At 31.7% G+C, this 18689-nt stretch overlaps 3 protein-coding genes across 3 annotated transcripts; 1 reads left to right on the top strand and 2 right to left on the bottom strand.

The window, feature by feature from the left end:
• Positions 1-1291: 1291 nt before the first annotated feature.
• On the bottom strand, positions 1292-10215 carry LOC109601987 (rotatin). The gene is made up of 23 exons (XM_020018293.2): positions 10098-10215; positions 9856-10043; positions 9531-9805; positions 9224-9479; positions 9034-9174; positions 8740-8982; positions 8060-8684; positions 7804-8006; positions 7327-7752; positions 6964-7273; positions 6706-6909; positions 6384-6654; positions 6136-6326; positions 4736-5005; positions 4275-4685; positions 4042-4223; positions 3847-3973; positions 3604-3796; positions 3355-3551; positions 3087-3305; positions 2223-3035; positions 1953-2164; positions 1292-1906 (listed from the first exon to the last, which is right to left on the bottom strand). Exons 1-23 carry the CDS (start codon positions 10138-10140, stop codon positions 1376-1378), a joined length of 6531 nt encoding a protein of 2176 aa, XP_019873852.2. The 5' UTR covers positions 10141-10215; the 3' UTR covers positions 1292-1375.
• Positions 5469-6118, top strand: LOC109601988 (uncharacterized). Its single transcript, XM_020018294.2, has 2 exons — positions 5469-5664; positions 5712-6118. Exons 1-2 carry the CDS (start codon positions 5517-5519, stop codon positions 6053-6055), a joined length of 492 nt encoding a protein of 163 aa, XP_019873853.1. The 5' UTR covers positions 5469-5516; the 3' UTR covers positions 6056-6118.
• A 1633-nt stretch (positions 10216-11848) lies between the features above and the next one.
• Positions 11849-17626, bottom strand: LOC109601983 (guanine nucleotide-binding protein subunit alpha homolog). The gene is made up of 2 exons (XM_020018287.2): positions 16706-17626; positions 11849-14589 (listed from the first exon to the last, which is right to left on the bottom strand). The coding sequence occupies exons 1-2, from the start codon at positions 17312-17314 to the stop codon at positions 13963-13965; spliced, it is 1236 nt and encodes a 411-aa protein (XP_019873846.2). The 5' UTR covers positions 17315-17626; the 3' UTR covers positions 11849-13962.
• Positions 17627-18689: the final 1063 nt, after the last annotated feature.

Below are 18689 nucleotides of genomic sequence, written 5' to 3'. Positions count from 1 at the left end.
TAATTTTATGTAAGATAAATTATTACACAATAAAATAATAATAATAATAATAATTACCAATAATTGACTCTCCTTTGAATTCAGATGCTTTTATTAAGCCAAAATTTATGCCGTAGTTGATTTTCAACCTAGTAAATTGCAAAAAATTAGTAATTCACAAATTTACTTCTTGGTAGCACCATCTATGAATAGTCAATAAAATTTATATATGGTGAAAGAAGGAGTTCTGTAGTTACATCAAAGTATATACTATAGGCAACCCATGTTTCTCAACATTAGTAAAGTATTTTGATATAAATATACAGGGTGTCTCTTAATTAATCACATACTTAAATTTTATATAACAGTATTGATTATTTTTGAGCAAAATTTAATAAAATAAATCTGTACTATAAGAAATTATATTTTGAAAATTGTTTTGTACATTTTTTTTTATTTAATTTTATTTAAATAAGCCACACTTTTTCCTTAAAGATTAACATCTGATTTAATTTAAAGTAATAAATAAAAGGAAAATTTGAAAATTCTCATATCATAAAAATTATGGAAAATTTATTTTTTATATTTTTATTTTTTATGATCATTTAAATTTGGTTTCAAATTATGTATCATTTAAACTTCGTAATTAATACTCATCAATAAACTAAGTTCCGATAAATCATGAATAATAAATACAATCTCATGGTAACTTTTTAAGTCCTGTATATTTTAATTAAACATTGAAAAATTCGGTATCACAAAATTTTTGCTGGGAAAACTGGCTGGACTCTGGAACCATAAACAACAACCTTCCATTTCTTTTCACCTGTCTTACATACAGTACGAAAAGAGTTTAGTCATCTGAATCCTGAAAGAGACATAATGTCTCTCTCAAATTATATATACATACAATAGTCTGGCCCAAAGTTATATCTGCATGAATACAAATATAATTTATCTGAAACAAATATGTTTTAAAACATTCTTAAAACTAAATTTAACTGTATCTGGATGAGTACTCCCAACTATGTGTAGTCAATAAAATTTATATATGGTGAAACAAGAGTTCTGTAATTATTTTAAACTAAATAGTATAAACAACTAGTATTGCTCAACATTAATAAAGTATTTTGATATAAATATATAGGAAGTCTCAAAATTAATCAAAGTTAATGAAATTTTGTATTTTAAGAACACAAATACTGCGATTTAATCAAACTTAAATTATTCGGAAATGAGAAATTAAATTACATTTTATTAAATTCAATTATTCTTGAGTAAAATTTGGGTAAGGAATTAATAAGTGCCATGGTACATATAAAAATAATTTATTTAATAAAAATACATCAATAAATAGGTATAAAACTAGTAAAAACTTCATAAAACATATAAAAGGTCACCGAACTTTTTCATTGTCTCTTAAAATACCCAAGACATAGTGCATCCTTTGTATATCTTCTCTTTCTGCATCATAATCACCAATCAATTTGTAATGTTTGATAGCATCCTGTAATTTTCTGTCCAAGTTGGCAGACTTTAACATTAATTTAGCCTTTTGACTGTTCGCCGCCAAAGTCCACATAATAACAACTACAGTGTTCACCTCCTGCACATCTCCATTATCCAGTTTCGTTGACAATATGCTTAAGAACTCCGACGACGACATTAGTCTGGCCCTGTTTGGCTGATAGAACGCCAAATTTCTCAGAACTGCGAGAGCGGCAGAACGATTTTCTGCCTTCGGACTGTTGGTTAATGTCAAGATGATTTCCAAGGCATCGTTTATTTTAGCCACGCACGCCTGTCCTTCAGGAAATTTGGTGAATGTTTGCAAAAATTTCAGCCATATCATTTCAATGCTGCCCCACGGTTTCTGTCTCTTGGTCATGGCGGGATGTAAACGTGACATGCTTTGGAACAAATTACCCTAAAAAGAAGTAATTAGTACAAATTTAATGAATAATATAATTTACCTTTGATAGTAACACGCGGCACTCCAACTGAGCTGAACAATTATGGAGGATGTCAAAGCATAGTTCGAGAATGGTGAGATCGTGGGTTTTGCTCACTTGATTCATTTGCTTCTCTATCAATACCACAATTGCGTGTAATAACGATAAACTACTTGGTGTTTTCTTTGGTCCAGAGCCAATACTTGAGTTTGTAAGTGGTAATGACTGACAAGCTACAAAAAATAACATAAAATAGTTCCTAAAACATTAACAAGAACTATGCATCCTTACCTATAGGACAATTTGTGGTAAAGGTGCAAAGCAAACTGAGTACATTCACTAAGTAACCACTTTGTACAGAAAACCAAACCCAGAGCTTGTGCAAAACATCAGCTATATCATACTTTGCTCCCTCCATTTTAATATCTTCACTCTCGTACATAAAGTTTGTGGTCAAACCAACAATTTCCGCGACCTCCTGCAATATAGGACAAACCCGTTTTTTGTCCGAAACTTTCCTTAGACATTCGACAGAATCAAGGCTCAGTTTTACCACATACTCTCTAAGCTTCTGCATAATAGTGAACATTAACCCGTTTTCGTACGCATATCGTTTTGCCTCTTCTGAGATGCACAGTAAACCAGAAAGTGCAGACAAAACCATCGACTTTCTTTTGCTAGTTGTGGAAGTTTTTTTGGTCTTAACTTCTTCCACTTCGTACATGCGCATTAATATTTTACAAATTTCTCCACCTGCCATTAAACTATTACATTCACTGACTGTAGTAGTAGTAGTACTTTCTTGTGTTACTTTCCTAGGTAGTTTCTTAAGTTGTCCTCCGTGGAAATAAGTTTCCTCCAATAAATTAAAATAGTTATCTTTTATTGATTTAGTCTGGTTGTCGTCCTTATTTTTCCATTCTTTTGGTTTAATGTTTTCCTCATTAGATTCATTGTTTGAGGGTATGAAATTACGAGGCGATCTAACACTATCGAATATTGTTTGCACCGAATTAGTAATAAAACTATCGTTTTTGTTTGGTTCCCTAATTAATTCAACCCGCAATAAAGACGCTAGGCAAATCAGAGCGGTATTTTGCAAGTCTACAAAAAACCATCTTTAGTACTTATCTTGTAATTAAAAGCAGCACTTACCGGTTGAACCTACGCAAGACAACGATTCGCAGATAGTTTCCAAAAACGGCTCTGCCCCAATGTCGTTGATGGTTTCTAAAAATATTCCCAAAGATGCGACAGCTTTTTGATGCAAGGACTTATCAGCACCTGTGGAAAGATCGCTGAGTATAGTCAGCAAGTGGAAGATCTCGCTCCAGAGTCTGTTCCTTAAGTACGTCAACTGGGGTAGACTTGTATCTAAATAAAACCACTTTATTAAAATTTTTACAAATATATAACAACTTACGATATATTTTCGGATTTAATAAGAGTAGGAGCACAGTAAAGCAGTCCCGCGTGTGAAGAATTGTTCCCAAACAAACGGTACTGCAACTCGCAGTTTTGCTCAGACAAAAGCAAATGTAAGTATTCATTTCTAATAAATCACAATACAGTGATAATTCTCTTGTGGTTTTCATGGACACAGATGGAACACACAAAGATCTGCAATATTTTTAGGTCAATTATATATAAAATGTTATTATAAGTAGATTACTTTAATAGTTGTTTGAGAAGTCCATTTTCGTGTAGTTTATTGGCAACTTCAATAGGAGCTAATGCAAGAACGTTAGTCAAAAATATCGACATATTTTTTACAAGACTAGGAGTTGTAACAATGGGTCTAAATATTAATTCAGTCACACCGGTTTTAGAACTGGAAGTTCTTGATGATATTGATTCACTGTAACCTAAAAACATTCAAATGAAGAACACTAAATATTTTTTGTAGAGGTCTCACCTGTCGATATAAAATCACTATAATTATCGTCGGGAATTCTCGTAGTGAATAAATTGTTCAGTAAAATGTCCATTTGGTTGAAGAAATCATATTCTTCCATCAAAGACATAATTTGCAACCCAGAGTCCTGAACAATATTAAATGAATATGATTAGCAACGTATTACAGAACCATTGTTAAATATATTTTTATTACCTGTCTTGTTCTTGGTGATATACTAGTGTGTAAACTAAGTTTATCATTGGCTATTAAAACTGTATGACTTGACAAGTTGGCTAAAAGTAACAGCGCATTCTCCTTGACAATATTGGCTTCACTTCCATCCACCAATACGGAAAACGCCAAGTCCCAAACGCCTGAATTATCCAGAGAAACGTCTACAAACAAATGGTAAGCAAAAACTCGTTACTAAGCATTCTCAAGTATACTTTGCACGATTTCTATGGCAATCCTCGGCGATGTGGCCAACGCGTTGAACAACTGTAAGGCCGCCGCCTTCAGGACGACGTCCCTGCTGGCCCAAAGCGCCACCAAGTTCCTGAACACGTTCTGTTCGTCCGTATAATCCAAAAAGCACAGCTCCCACCCTTTGACCTTGGAGTTCTGCAGCTCGGCGATGACGTGGTTCAGGATCAGGAGCACGTGCCTGGTGATGCTGAGCCCCATCACGGACACGGCCGCCGACGGTCCTTTGCTGCAGTGAAACGCAACCACTATCTCGCAAAGGATCCGCAGCATCTGTGGTACCGGTTCTTTGGGCGGCAAGCCCGCCCTCGAATCACTCCATCCGAGCGTGGCTGTCAGATTCGCCAGACACGACAGCGCGCAATCCAAGAACGCTGCAAATTTCACATTAGGAACAAGAGTCGCAAAGGTGCATATATTATACCTAGGTTGTAGAAGTGTTGGGCGTCGCTGGATTTTAGATTGTCGGCTAGAAGTTTGATCACGTGCCACCAAGATGTGGTGGATGTTTTGGGTGACGGGTCGGTGTAGTAGTCCAAGTAATGTTGCTCTTGACACGCACATATGGAGATCAGTTTTAACAATTCTTCCGGTAGGGTTTTTAAGTCTTCGTCGGAGGACTTGTCCGATGAAAGCAAGTCCAAGATGCAACGTGATGGATCTTTTAAAAATTCTATTATCCAGCATTTTGTATCTGAAAATTTATTTGATGAAAACATTTTCAAATGTTAAATATTAATTTTAAGTGTTTTCAATTATTAAATTTGTGACATTTAGTTTAACATTAACACTTCTTTCTATCTTTATTGTCTTTTAATTTTTGCTCATCTTGGAGGCATAGACATATTGCGAATATATAAGAAGTTTATAGTCTTTCCAATTTTTTTTGTGATTTAAATTTATAAAAAAAACAAATTAGATTGAGAATTAAAGTAGAACACCTCTCATATTTTTAATATATTTTAATAATAGTAATGAATACTATTCGTTACTATTTTTAAATATAAAAATTGCTTATTTATATTAGTTAATTTATTAAGTCGCTTATATAGTTACTTATCAATTGAGTATAATGTTTTTCTCAGCACACGTGACACCTAAGCACTGATAAATCATTATACGTATTAGTTCAGAAATGATGTAATATTCATTTATCAAAAATCTGTCAAAGCTGATTAATGAACTAACCTAATACACTTATAAAAATGGTAAAATTTTCTACTGTAACAGTTGGGGTTGTTTTACTCTATGTCCTCCCAATTAAATACATCGTGACCTCAATTATCGAGTATTATAAAAATAGACCAGCCCACATGAAAAAGAAAACAGCTATAGTGCTTATGGACAAAATTGGTAAGAAATGTCCAAATACGTGTATTTATATTAATAACAAATTTCAGGCATGAATTTTGAAAAAGCACGTGAATACGCGAAACAAAAATGTAAATTAATTATGGCAGGTAAAGACGTGGTCAAATTGGAACAGGCTAAACGAGACTTGGTCACAATAACAAAAAACAAAAACATTTACGTGATTATAGTAGACAGTTCTTGTAAGCAAAGTTTAAGCGGATTATTGGAAAGTATTATGAAAACGGAGAACACAATCGACATATTAATTAACAACGACGGGTTCGAAATAACTGAAATGGACTTAAACTTTCACAAGCAGGAACTGGCCAAAGAGAGGCTGGAGACTCATTTTCATAACTTTTTTTACAAACTTCAGTCAAATACTCCTTAAAGTCACATTAGAAATAAAATTGTTTTAAATAACAAACTGTCTATAGTTTTCCCCATTCATAAAATGTACAAAAAACATACCTGAATTTTTATAACACTGTACCAGGATCTGTAGAAACTTTATTACAACTTTTAATAAATATACATCTTCTTGACTGGAAGGCAACACTTTAAGAAACTTCTTAAACGTCTTTTCCCAAGAATGAGATAAGACATCATCACTGTTTGTTACATCCAAAACATTTTTACTAATATTATATAAATTGATATAACTAAAATTATAAAATATATAATTTTAAATGATAATATATATTCATTATAAAACTTACAGTGTCAAACTGTTTATAGATTCAATCACTACCGAATGTGACGTCGCATTCTGGATATCCAATAAGCATTTACCAATCCAATAATGAATGGATGATCTTTTCAATGAATCAAAATCATAATCGCTTATTTGTAGAATATCTGGCACATCGATATCATTGTAGTCGTCGTAACTTATAAAATCCATTTTGAGCAATTTTTGAAAACCAAACACTTCTATATTCCACTGAATTTGCAAAGAACTCAGGCTCCATTTATCATTAATAATAGTGTCTAAAAAGTAAAATTTAATAATTAAACACTATGCATGGGTTTAATACCAACCAATGATTCTTTCTAACTGATATGAACTGTGGGACCAATGAGTGCCACAAATAAATGGGACATGCAGAGTATCATACACAAAACGGGGTATTGATATGTTTGCTTTAGATGGAGAGCCCATAATAAAATCTTTAAACAACAGAAAAAATAATAAAATACTGCCGTCTTGCCTCACTCGTTCTTCAGAGAAAAACAGAAACATTCCTGAAACGATATATTTTCAACATATCTGTTTCATCTAACTTTTGTCTAATTTACCTCGCAATATACAAGTAATCACATTACAATCGTTGCTCAAAGTCTCCCTGACGTTGGAATTATAAATAATAAGATTTTTTAAAAGGGTAATTATTGGAATAATTGAATCAGGGTAATCCTTATAATCCTGTTCAGTTAACGCAGACTTCATACACGCCACAATACTCTCCAATCCATCTGAATCGAGAAAGATGTTATGCAATAACGAATCCTCTAACATAACGCTGAGCTGAGTCAACGCTGATCTCCTAATAACAGGCTCAATGTTTTCCGATTTCAGGACGTCCATAATCTGACACACACTACTAGGCTGAAATTACATATTATTTAATGTTTTTCCAGGCATATTTATAGAAACTTTACTTGATAAAAATGTTGGGTGAGTCTGTGTTTATTCAGATCCAACACTTTCGGTTGTTGGCAAACTTTCGACAACGCCTTATCATACAAACTGTTCATCCTGGGCAGCATTTCCCTGGCGTCGTCCTGACTGGCCAATAACCAACATATCCTGCTAAAAGCCTCATCCCTCACGGCCTTATTCGTCGAAAACATGAGAACGGCGTTGCTCTTCAGCAAAGTTACATTGGGTATGAGAAGATCTGATGCCGTGTCCGGGTCCAGAACGTTAATTACAATCTTCCCGAGAATTGTTTCCTTTTCGCAGCAACAGGATACAATGGGCATGGCAGGGATGAGTGCTTCCACTGTTTTATCCCACATGCGCTCAGACATAAGCAGTTTACCTTTTATTATGTGGTTTATAATATTTTCGGCGTATAATTTTATCTACAAAGGCGCATTTTAATTGGATATTTTATTTGGTTTTTTAATCATTACCTTTGGTTGTTCGTAGTGTACCCCAAATATGGCAATTTCAGTTAATACTTTGGTAGTCAAAAGGAATAATACTTCAGAACCGGCGGAATCTTCGGAAGATTGTCCATTTGGACCAAGAACTGATACTACCTGGGAGTGACACATCCTGTACATTTCTTCCTTAATTCTCTCATCATTATGAGCCAATAACTTTAAAGTAATATCTAAAACCAGTAGGTAATATAATAGAAAAAGATGTACATAATTTATAAACAACCTTCTGCAATTTGCACTACATCCACGTCTTTATGTAACAAATACAACTTGTCTGACAATGTCACAACCACCAATTTAACAAATAGCAAATTTCGATGGAACTCTAAACTAGGCAATGCCTCCACTGCAAAACACAATAATTCCTTTAAACTTAAAATTTTATAATTGTTCAATATTTTAACAGTTGCAGTCATTCCATTACACACTTCTTTAATGCACTTGTATTTCTTAAGATCATTTGTCTCTCCCTCTAGACAGATATTTTGTACATATTCCAACAAAATTTCGTGTACTTCTGGATATAATCTAGACAAAGTCACATCCATTAAAGAATTAGAAAGGGCTTTCTTAAAATTTGGTGGCAACAAATAAATACATTCAGCTGGTGCAACCAATTTGTTCAGAGTTGAAGCACATGTGTGCAAAATATGTAGATATAAGGCCCTACTATTCAAATTGTTTTCAGAAGTGCAGAATTCCAGCCTGAAAAAGTCCATAGTTTCTCCAAGAAAATAAAGGAGTTCATTGAATTCTCTCTTTTTGAAATTAACATGGTTATGGTCCGAAGTTGACTGCAGAAGTATAAAAGTCTCCTCCAGCAAATTCACTGCTAAATTTAAACCAGCCTAAAATTAATTGTACATTATAGATTTTATAATAAAAAATTGTTTTTGATTGTACCTGATTGGTATGTTTACTTCTTTCAGACCGCCAAGAACCAGGTTTTCTACACAAAAATTTCATAACACTTATCCCAGTTAGAGAACAATATTTTGAAAGAGAAATTTGCAATTTTTTAAGTCTAATTGTATCCTCAAATAATTCAAACTTTTCACTACTATTTGAGTTTGTCCTGGAACCACTTCCAGAACTTCTGTTTGTGCTTGAACTTCTTGCACTATCATTTTGTGTTGCTGCTTGAAGCTATAACACCTCAATTACTATTTTCAAAAAAATATTAAAAATAAAACTTACCTGCAACTTATAACTGTTCATTGAAGGGTCACTGAATTGGCTTAATCTTACTTGCAAAGCTTTTGTTAAGTCATATAGACATTTTAAGACAGAATTTATAACTTTACTAGACAGACAAACTTCTAACAAATTAAAAAAATTCTAAAATGTGCAAATTAATATCAAAACTATTTTTAAAAATTGTACTTACATGAATAACATTTGGTCTTTGTATAAAAACTTCTGCAGGAAAATCATGCAATAAAACTGTAACAAAAAATTCACATGAATGTATTAATTCTGCAGGTTGTGGTGGGTTTGATAAGCGTTTTTCCATTTCTTTTAGAACACGCCTATCTGGCTCTATCAAAGGTTGCCAGTCAAGAGTAAAATCTTCATCTGTGCTTTGAACACTATTTACTCTGTAAGTGTCTGTTGTGGGATTTCTTTGAGAATGAGGTTGAACTCTAAAATAAAAATAAAATTATATGCACCCTTTGCTTAATTAAGACACTCACTGTTGGTCATAAGATTCATCCTGTTCAACATATACATGAAATGGTGTGGCTGTGGATTCCACTGTTTTAGTTCTATCTGTGATGGAATCACTTCTGTAACTCAATGGAACATCACTTACAAGAGGTGGGATATCTTTTATATTATTTATGGTAATTTGTATTAGGTCTTCAATATCTTTAAGATATTTCGGTTCAATGTATGACTGTATTTTTTTGAGCTCATTTAAAATTAAATTATTTCCATAATGGCTTATTAAAACTTCCCCACTTTCAGACTAAAATATAATCAATTTAATTACAAAAATTGGTTAAAACAGTTACATACATCAAGAATTCTTCTCAATAGTTTTAGGACTGTCTCTTCTTGAGTACAGGGCTCATTTAAAAACCAATTAAATAGCTTTATGAGGAGTTCTTTACTTCGACTCAATACATTATCAAATACATAACCATTGTCTAATTTCGATATAAGGTTAAATAAAGCCCTTTCTCTTATTTCTAACAATTGATGCCCTAAAAACAAACGTGTTAAGGTTATGTAGTTTATTTATTATTATTTCCATCCACCTAGTTTTTCAATGTGACTAAAGGTTATAAATTTGTTCTCCATGATACATATTGTTTATATAGTAAAATCTTTGTTATAATTCAGTAAAACTATTTGTAAATGTTTTGTAAATTAAACTGATATAGTTTTCAAACAATTTCAAAATCAAAACAAACTGTCAAACATTAGTTCCCAGGATACCAACATTAAAAACGTAAATGTGCCAAAAAATTCAGTTTATTAAAATGAGATACAGTTTTAGTTGAAAATCTTTAGCTTTTTTCAATCCATTTAAAGTCAAGTACGCAACTTCCACAATACCACTAGCCAAGAGAATATGTGGCACAGGAAAAAGAGCTTGTACAAATCGTCCGGTGTTTGAACATCAAACATCTTCATATTTTTTATGTTACTGAACAAGCCGATGGCTATAGTATAGATCTCATTGAAGAGCATTGTTTGGGGCGTTGTCCGATGGGATGGAGGATTGTTTGTAATGAAGATGGTAACATCAAATTTTGTCATGTGTCATGTATAACTAAGAACAAAAATTTAATAACATGAGGCGTCGAAGCGACCTCTGGTGTTTGAACTACACACACTAAATTGTATACAGTACGAAAAATGCTCTTCGTGTCTGGATGTTGTAAGAGATGGATGCACGACAAAGAGAGTAAAGTTTTGCCCGGTAGTAAGAATCCCTACTCTCAGAGACAATGCGCCGTGCTGGTGCGCGCCGGCACACAATGTAAATTAATCTTTGCGAATGCATTTAGTAACTCTCCGTATGCGTAGGGATGTAGTTCGAGTTCTTCGGATGCTCCATCCAAGTATTCTAAAAATAAACTACTTTTTTCAAAATATAAATGTATCCCAAAAATTAAATTAAATAAATAAATGCATAAGTAAAAAAAACTAAAAATAATTAAATAATGTGTTCAAAGACACCGGGGACTCGTCTGCGGAGACGAACCGCATGCTAAACGCAGCAAAACCAAATGATCCCCTCCAATCAGTTCGGCCCGCCCACATAATTGCATGTATATCTTTCCTTTTTGTTTACAAAGGGGTATTGATGTTCCGTCTCAATATGCGAGTAGACACGTTCATCATTTTTGATACGGTATACAAGATGTTTCAAAAATGGGTGGTCAAATTGGAGTAAAACTCATTCAATAATGAAGAAAATCTAAAAGCAGCCCCTCATATTTAAATTTCAAAAATACTTTTTTATTCATATTTCAGTAATCATTGGTTCAGTGGTGTATATATTTAGAATGATTTATCCTAACTAACATACAATAATTTTTGCACTATTTATCAGAAAAAAAGACACACATGATTAATTTTGATTATCACAACAGATTTTGAGACATTTCAGTTTTTATGTTGGAAGTAAAAATCAATTAAAAAAAATTGTATATTAGGTACAGAAAAAATTAATTTAAGATTTAATTTTTTATTTTATTTAATAATAATATCGACATTTTTGACTTATTAATATTAACAAATGTTACGATTGTATACATTTCTTTTTTGGCATCCCCAGCTTTCTATTATTATCAATTACCCACCTTGAATAATACGTATATGTAAAAACAATGTTCAAATTTAAATTCATGCAACTATATCTATTAAAATAAAGTATTTACCTTGAATTTTTATTTAAATTTATTTAATTCTTTTGTTAGTTCTTTGTGGTACTCAGTTTTTATCACCTATTATTATCACATTTACGTGTGAAGCTGTTGGAAGTAAAATAAAACACATGTTTATACATTCAATATAATTTTTATTAACAAATACAAAAATATTTTAAAAGGAAATATATACAATTTATTACAAAGCTATATAAAAATTTTTGTTTATGAATATCTTATAGAACACATTAAGGCACTTGTATATATAAATTGCGATTAATATTAAAGTCTTTCATTCCAATCTCGTCACCTGATTTGAACCGGACTTAATATATTTATCTAATGATGAGAAACCATTAATGTAAATATTTAGAACGTCAAAGAATAAATAACGAATATGAAGAGGTAAAGCTTTGAAGATTTACCCAAGATTTATTTTCTTAATTTGTTGCATCCACTTGAAATATTTTATATTTGACTAATTTAGTATCTTAAGTAACATTATTTATATTAATTTCGTGTACGAGATTCAAATATTTTGAGTTTGATGGATGAGACTTTTAAAATGTTTCTGTTTAATCACAACCTAAAATTGACAGGTTCTTAAACAATTTTTGTTACTGTGATTTAAGTTCAGTACTAAATGCCTTAATTCAATTTAACATTATCACAAATTAAAATTTAAAATATGTACAAATGGAATTGAATAAAATAGCTGTGTAATATTAGGTGCAATTGGCAGTATATTACATTATCTATATATAAATAATAATTGATTATAATACAAATAATTATATACCTTTAAATATCAATATATATTACTAATTTTTTTTCGAGAACTACAGAAATGTGAAAAAACAAAACCCGTTGATAAAACAACATTTTTTGTTAGTTTAGTCAATAATTCAAAATTCACTCTTTGGTAAACATCAGTTTGATATAAAATTGGAAACACTACAAGTCTTTTTAATCTCAAATTATTGCTTGTGCTAACATATGAAACAATATTTCTGGTATAAAATACGTAAATACAATTTACATGTACACAATTATCAGAAATATATTTAAATGCAAATTCATTCGGCAAAATAATGCTAAAAGTCAGTGAACGATAATGAAATTTAGCGTCATTTCGTCTACAAAATGCTTAACTCTTAAAAATATAACTTTACGTTGGAAGACAATGTTATTATGTGTATTTTTGTGTTTTATTATACGTATTTTATTAGATCATAAATGAGTAAAATGTGGTGCTAAATTTCGAGTGTTACATTATGTAACTTATGTAACGTTTTGTTTCACAAAAATACAATTTTAAAAATAATCTAATAAAAACAATCAATATAAAGTTATAGAAAATACAAATAATTTCAAAGATTTGAAATTACCTTTGGACCAATGATTTTTATTAAACTTTTCATGTGTATTGGTCACATTTATATAAATCTATACTTATATAAAAAATATATTACATCAGATACACTTTATTTGGCTCGATAGATTCAGGTTTAAAAATTTAATATATATACAAAATTATTATTACTGGTAATATATTCAACATCATACATTTAAAATTTTTTACACGTCTATATACAATTAGAATTTATCATATTTCAACCACTCGTTTTTTGTATTGTAAAAGTATTGTTATCGATATCACATTTATGTAATTTTGTAGATTGTACTTTAATAAAAAAACATTCTGAGTTATATAAATTCGATTTAACAAAATATATAAAATAACTATCAGGAGTGGAAACTGTATGGCTTGGCGAAAAATGTGTGACAGTTGGAGGGCCTTTAAAACACAAACAAGCTGTGACTGTAGCTTAAATATAATTATAAAAAATATATTAAATTTGATTTGAAATAAACTAATTTAAAACCATCCATATGTAGATATGTTGAGTAATGATACTTCCTATGAATTATGGCACATCCTGTTTGTTACCACTAAATGAGCTATTCATTATGCAGTGCAATTACCACATATCCAGAAATTTTAAAATTAAAAAGATTACTTGACCCAATGTTACTGTCACATATTTCAATTTTGTACTTTTAGTACTGTTAGTCAAAGCATGCCCATTTTTGGTCTAATAAACCAATTACATACCTGGCCATTAGACCAAACCACCAAGTTTCCACCCGACGACTAATTAACCGTTTAGTCAGTCTTGACTTCATTTTTAAAAAAAATTGTGTTTAACACAGCCTTGTCGCGGTCCCTTATTTGCGTCACTGCTCACTGCAACATCAATATCTGCAAATTCCTATGCAGTATCGTGTCCTTGACCGAATTAAAAACAACCTTGATATTCTCCGTGTCCACCGCTGTGGTGAAGTGATGGTACAACCCCCGTCTCGAGTCCCTGGCCACGCCCGTGAACATACCCAGGATGAACGCCTGCACGTCTTGCACGGAGTGCGAGTTGCCGGTGAACTGTGGGAAGTACCAGCGTATGTCCGTCTCCGGATTGGCCACCTTCTTCTCCAGCAAATCGTACTTGTTCAGGAACAGGATGATGGACACGCTCTCGAAGATCCTATTGTTGACGATCGTGTCGAATATGTCGCGTGACTCCTCCAGCCGATTCGTTTTGCGGTCCTCGAGCAGCACCTGGTCGAATTCGGAGGACGAGACCAGGAACAGGATCGAGGTGACCGAATCGAAGCACTGGAACCACTTCTGGCGCTGCGACCTCTGTCCGCCCACGTCGACGAAAAGGAATGGTATGTTGTTGATGGGTATCACGAATTCGGTGATGCCCTTCGTCGCCTTCCGACAATGGAGGATGTCCTTGTTGGTGGGCATGTATTCGGTCCGCGCAATTCTGTCCAGATTATTCAGGAAATATTCCACAGAATCGCTCTGCAACAAACAACATTAAATAAATTGTATTTCTAGTGGTACGAACTAACACAAAAATTTAATATGTTTCAACAAGTCAATAATAATATTTCTACTAAATAGAAGTTTAGTTTAATTATTTTCAAAGAATGCATATTTTAAATGCTAAGGAAATATTAAACCGAATGTATATACAATAATAATATTAATTTTAATGGAAAACATTATTTTAAGAGATTTAAATTTTTGTACTGTACTGAAAGTATTATTTTACAGATAGTTAGCATATTTTAAAACCTGAAAGTTGTTCATTGTTTTGATATTTATTATTATTTAGGCCAATTTTAATAGAAACTATTATTTTAATATATTCGACTTTTCATCTCATGAAAGTATTATTTAAAATAAGGTAATATTTCAAAATGTTATGTTTATACTTTACTGATAGTTTGCATATTTTAAATGCTGAAAATTGTTCATTATTATTCAGGAAATATTTCATTGAACCATTCTACATAAAAATATTAGATAAACTATATTTTTAATGGATCAAACACAAGAATTAATTGTAAAACACTGTTTAACTTGTCACGTAAATTAAAAGTTAAATTTTAACAAACTATTTGCAAGTTATAGTTGAAATAAACCAATATTTCAAGGTATTCATATTTTACTGATAGTTTGCATATTTTAAATACTGGAAATATAAACTGTGAGAATAATTAATACATTCATTTTTACAAAATTCTATTTGTTTTTTATTAAGTAAAATGCATGTGTTTTCAATTTATTACTTAGAATAATTGAAAATGAGTTTTTTTAAATATGATATTATTTAACTTAATGTTGAATGAATTAGTAATAGTATAATGAATGATAATGGAGTTTACTTAGCAATAAACATCAAGGTCTAAAAAATTTCCTTATTTATATTGTCAAAATACTACTAATATTAAAATCTTATAGGAATTGTTTGAAATTTAGAGGTATTTATGTGCAAATATTAACACTTTTCTAAAAGTATTAAGTAAATCATAAAAATTCTACTAATTTTGTAATCCCAGCTGTATTCAGTTTACATTTCCACAAAAAATAAATAAAAAGTATACACTGCCAAAAGTTCATAAAAGAGCAGGCACATTTTTTAAAAATAAACAGCTATATTCTCGTTAATTTTTCCGTTCATAAATTTTAGAATAGACACTCTATCAATATAATTGGAACATAATTTATGTGCTCTAAACGACTATTTGTTTATGTAACTGTTTTTGTGAAATTAAGTCAGATGATTCATACCATACAACTGGCAAGAAAACATCAAAACACTTTTCCCTTAAAAACGTTTTTTATTTGCTTATTATAAAAAAATTACTAAACACAAATTAACCACATAACATTAAATTGATACAGGAGCATATTAACAATTTTCGTTATAAATAGTACAGATTAAGTTAATATTTGTTTTGATTAGACATCAATTTATCTACAATTTATAAGAAAACAACATAAAATTAAATAAACAAAAACGAAAGGTTGTCACTGTACATTTCAAAGAATGATAATTCACACTGAATGCAGACTGTGACTTGAGGATCAATTGGAAATAACACATTCCTGGACCTCATCCAATATAAAATGGTATGTGCTATTTGTACCATAATTGACCCACATTATCAGATTTAAATTGCTCACAAATAACTTAGTCAATATTGTCCACTTATTATGAAACCTGGACAAATAATTTAATATGTTTTGAATTATGAACACAATACACCCCCATCGAACATGTTTATGAGCTGTAATTAGGGGTGTTAAAATTTATTGGTAGTGATTCATTTAGGTGTGATTAATGATGATGATGTATTGAATTAGCCAGAATTTAATATTTTGATAGTGTGTGCGGGAATAAATATTCTTTATCATGTGGTTTAAAAATAGTTTTCCTGAAACCACAAAAAATAATATAGTACAGATTAAAAATAAATACACACAGACTGGCCTAGGTGTATATAAGAATAAGTCATGTACATAAGCTGGATGAGTAAGAGTAGATAACTGAATTATTTCACTGAATCATCAAAACACAATCTGAACAATTTCATAATTGAGAGAACTGAAGATAAATAACAGTACTAACCAATTGAAACTCTCTCCTTCGTTCAAAGGCCCTACGTATGCCAGAGTCCTGCCACAGTCTCGAGATGAGGGGACACAATTTGTTAAAGAGTCTGGAGTCGTACACCACAGAATTGTCCACTGTTAACAGCTCTTTGCCGAGCTCACTGTTGGTGGTGTCGCCCCAAGGAATGGCGAGCTTGTCCCTCGCGTCCACTAGCACTTTCAAACCCTTCACCACATTCTGGTAAATCACTTGCTGGTACTCCTTAATTAAGTGACTCTCGAAATTGATGCCGTGTATGATCCGCATTTGTTTGAGGAACGTCGACTTGCCACTCTCCCCTGCACCAAGTAACAGCAGCTTCACCTGCCTCTTCATCGCCTGTTTGTCCTTCTCGATCATCTTGTCGATTTCCTGGCTCTTGTAGCGCTGTTCCAGTTCCTCCGGCGTGAACTTGAAGCGCAAACAACAGGGACAGGACCACATTAAAGTGGACATTTTTAATAAACTACCAAAACTCCTTAGTAAACTACATATCTGCGGAGTGGAACTGAAGTGACTGAGCGGCGCGCACGCGCGGCCATCTTCTGTCAAAGCGTCACGCGCTTTTTGCAAATACTCTCCCATTTGTTTGACATTTCGCTGTTCACGGCCACTCCCATTATTCAAATCGTACGATTTCCGTGATTTATCCAGCGGCAACGGCCCCCTTGTTTTTTACTTGATGGAAAACTCGCCACCGAACTGGCCGACGACATATTAAATCGTATGTTTGTGGCTGTGCCAGTCATTCAATGTTCTTACATCACGCGTAATTTTAAACGTCTATTTAGGATAAATGAGCTAATGCGCCAATTTAAAGCAATCAAGTCGCTTTTTTGTGGTTTGCAACGTCCGTCTTTGAATTAGGACAGCTCACTTGACAAATGGGTTTTAAAAATTATGTTAATTTTAATAAATTGTTACGAGTGTTTTGTTTTATTTTGATACCCCACATATTTTGTAATATAATAAGTTTTCCATAAAAATGATGTTTTCAATTTTTTAAGCAAATTCACAATTTTTATGACTACAGCTAATGTTTAAATTATTGTTAATTTTGTTTAGTCTGTGCTTGTGTTCAGATTTTATGTATTTATTATAAGTAAGTGTAATATTTTATTATAATTTTAATGACATTATTATAGATTATTTCATTTTATTGGGAGCAATAAACTAAAAACATTATTTTGTACCTGGAGGTTCACAGACAGAAAATGAACATTAAAATGTTTAAGAAATGCTTTATTTAAATTGTAAAATGCACTTCTTATATTTTATTTATTGTACTTCATTATAATTTTCAATAAACCATCAGGATATACATTTTTAAACATACAACAAGAATGGTCATGGTTATTAATAACTGTTAATAATTAATACATGTGTTGTATTCAGTACTATAGCTAATATTATTAATTAATTATTGAATTTGTAATAATATACTGTGGTGGTCAGGAGAATATTATTATTTTTTGTTAATTAGGAAACGTACACCTCAAAATAATTTATTAATTTAAATCTTCAATAAAACAAGTTCGCAAGAAATAGCACACATTTAAAAAATATATGTTTATTAAATAATCTATACACATTGTTAATATTTTGTTGGATACTCTTTGTTCGTTATGACCGCCTGTAAACGGTGATGCATAAATTCAACCAGAGATATCGGCACGGTTTGAAATTAAATTCCATGACTCTTCAATTAGTAACCATTTCACATTTAATTAATTAATCGATTAATTTGATAAATTTTGTGTTTTAATCAAGACTTTATGTTGTTTCATTAGTTTTAAGTTGGACTTAGATCCGGAATTTGTGCTGGCTAATCGAGAACCTCAATTTTTACCAAAATGAACAACTTTGCATGCATGAGTCGGATCATTATCATGCATAAAAATCCATGTAACTGGTAAATTATCGTTGGCAAATTGTTCTGTTAGATCTCTCATCATATCTC

Source organism: Aethina tumida, chromosome 5 (genome assembly GCF_024364675.1).
Source record: "Aethina tumida isolate Nest 87 chromosome 5, icAetTumi1.1, whole genome shotgun sequence".
In the NCBI taxonomy this organism is placed as follows: Eukaryota; Metazoa; Arthropoda; class Insecta; order Coleoptera; family Nitidulidae; genus Aethina; species Aethina tumida.
This window is presented reverse-complemented; position numbering and strand designations above follow the sequence as displayed.

What these genes read in the sequence shown, in the direction of transcription:
- LOC109601988 (XM_020018294.2), top strand. Translation starts at nt 5,517, where the DNA reads ATGGTAAAATTTTCTACTGTAACAGTTGGGGTTGTTTTACTCTATGTC. An exon ending in AGTGCTTATGGACAAAATTG is followed by an intron (nt 5,665 to 5,711) that starts GTAAGAAATGTC and finishes AACAAATTTCAG; the next exon opens with GCATGAATTTTGAAAAAGCA.
- LOC109601987 (XM_020018293.2), bottom strand. Translation starts at nt 10,140, where the DNA reads ATGGAGAACAAATTTATAACCTTTAGTCACATTGAAAAACTAG. An exon ending in CTTCTCAAACAACTATTAAA is followed by an intron (nt 3,552 to 3,603) that starts GTAATCTACTTA and finishes AAAATATTGCAG; the next exon opens with ATCTTTGTGTGTTCCATCTG. An exon ending in GTCTTGCGTAGGTTCAACCG is followed by an intron (nt 3,036 to 3,086) that starts GTAAGTGCTGCT and finishes GGTTTTTTGTAG; the next exon opens with ACTTGCAAAATACCGCTCTG.
- LOC109601983 (XM_020018287.2), bottom strand. Translation starts at nt 17,314, where the DNA reads ATGGGAGAGTATTTGCAAAAAGCGCGTGACGCTTTGACAGAAGATGGC. An exon ending in GAAGGAGAGAGTTTCAATTG is followed by an intron (nt 14,590 to 16,705) that starts GTTAGTACTGTT and finishes TGTTTGTTGCAG; the next exon opens with AGCGATTCTGTGGAATATTT.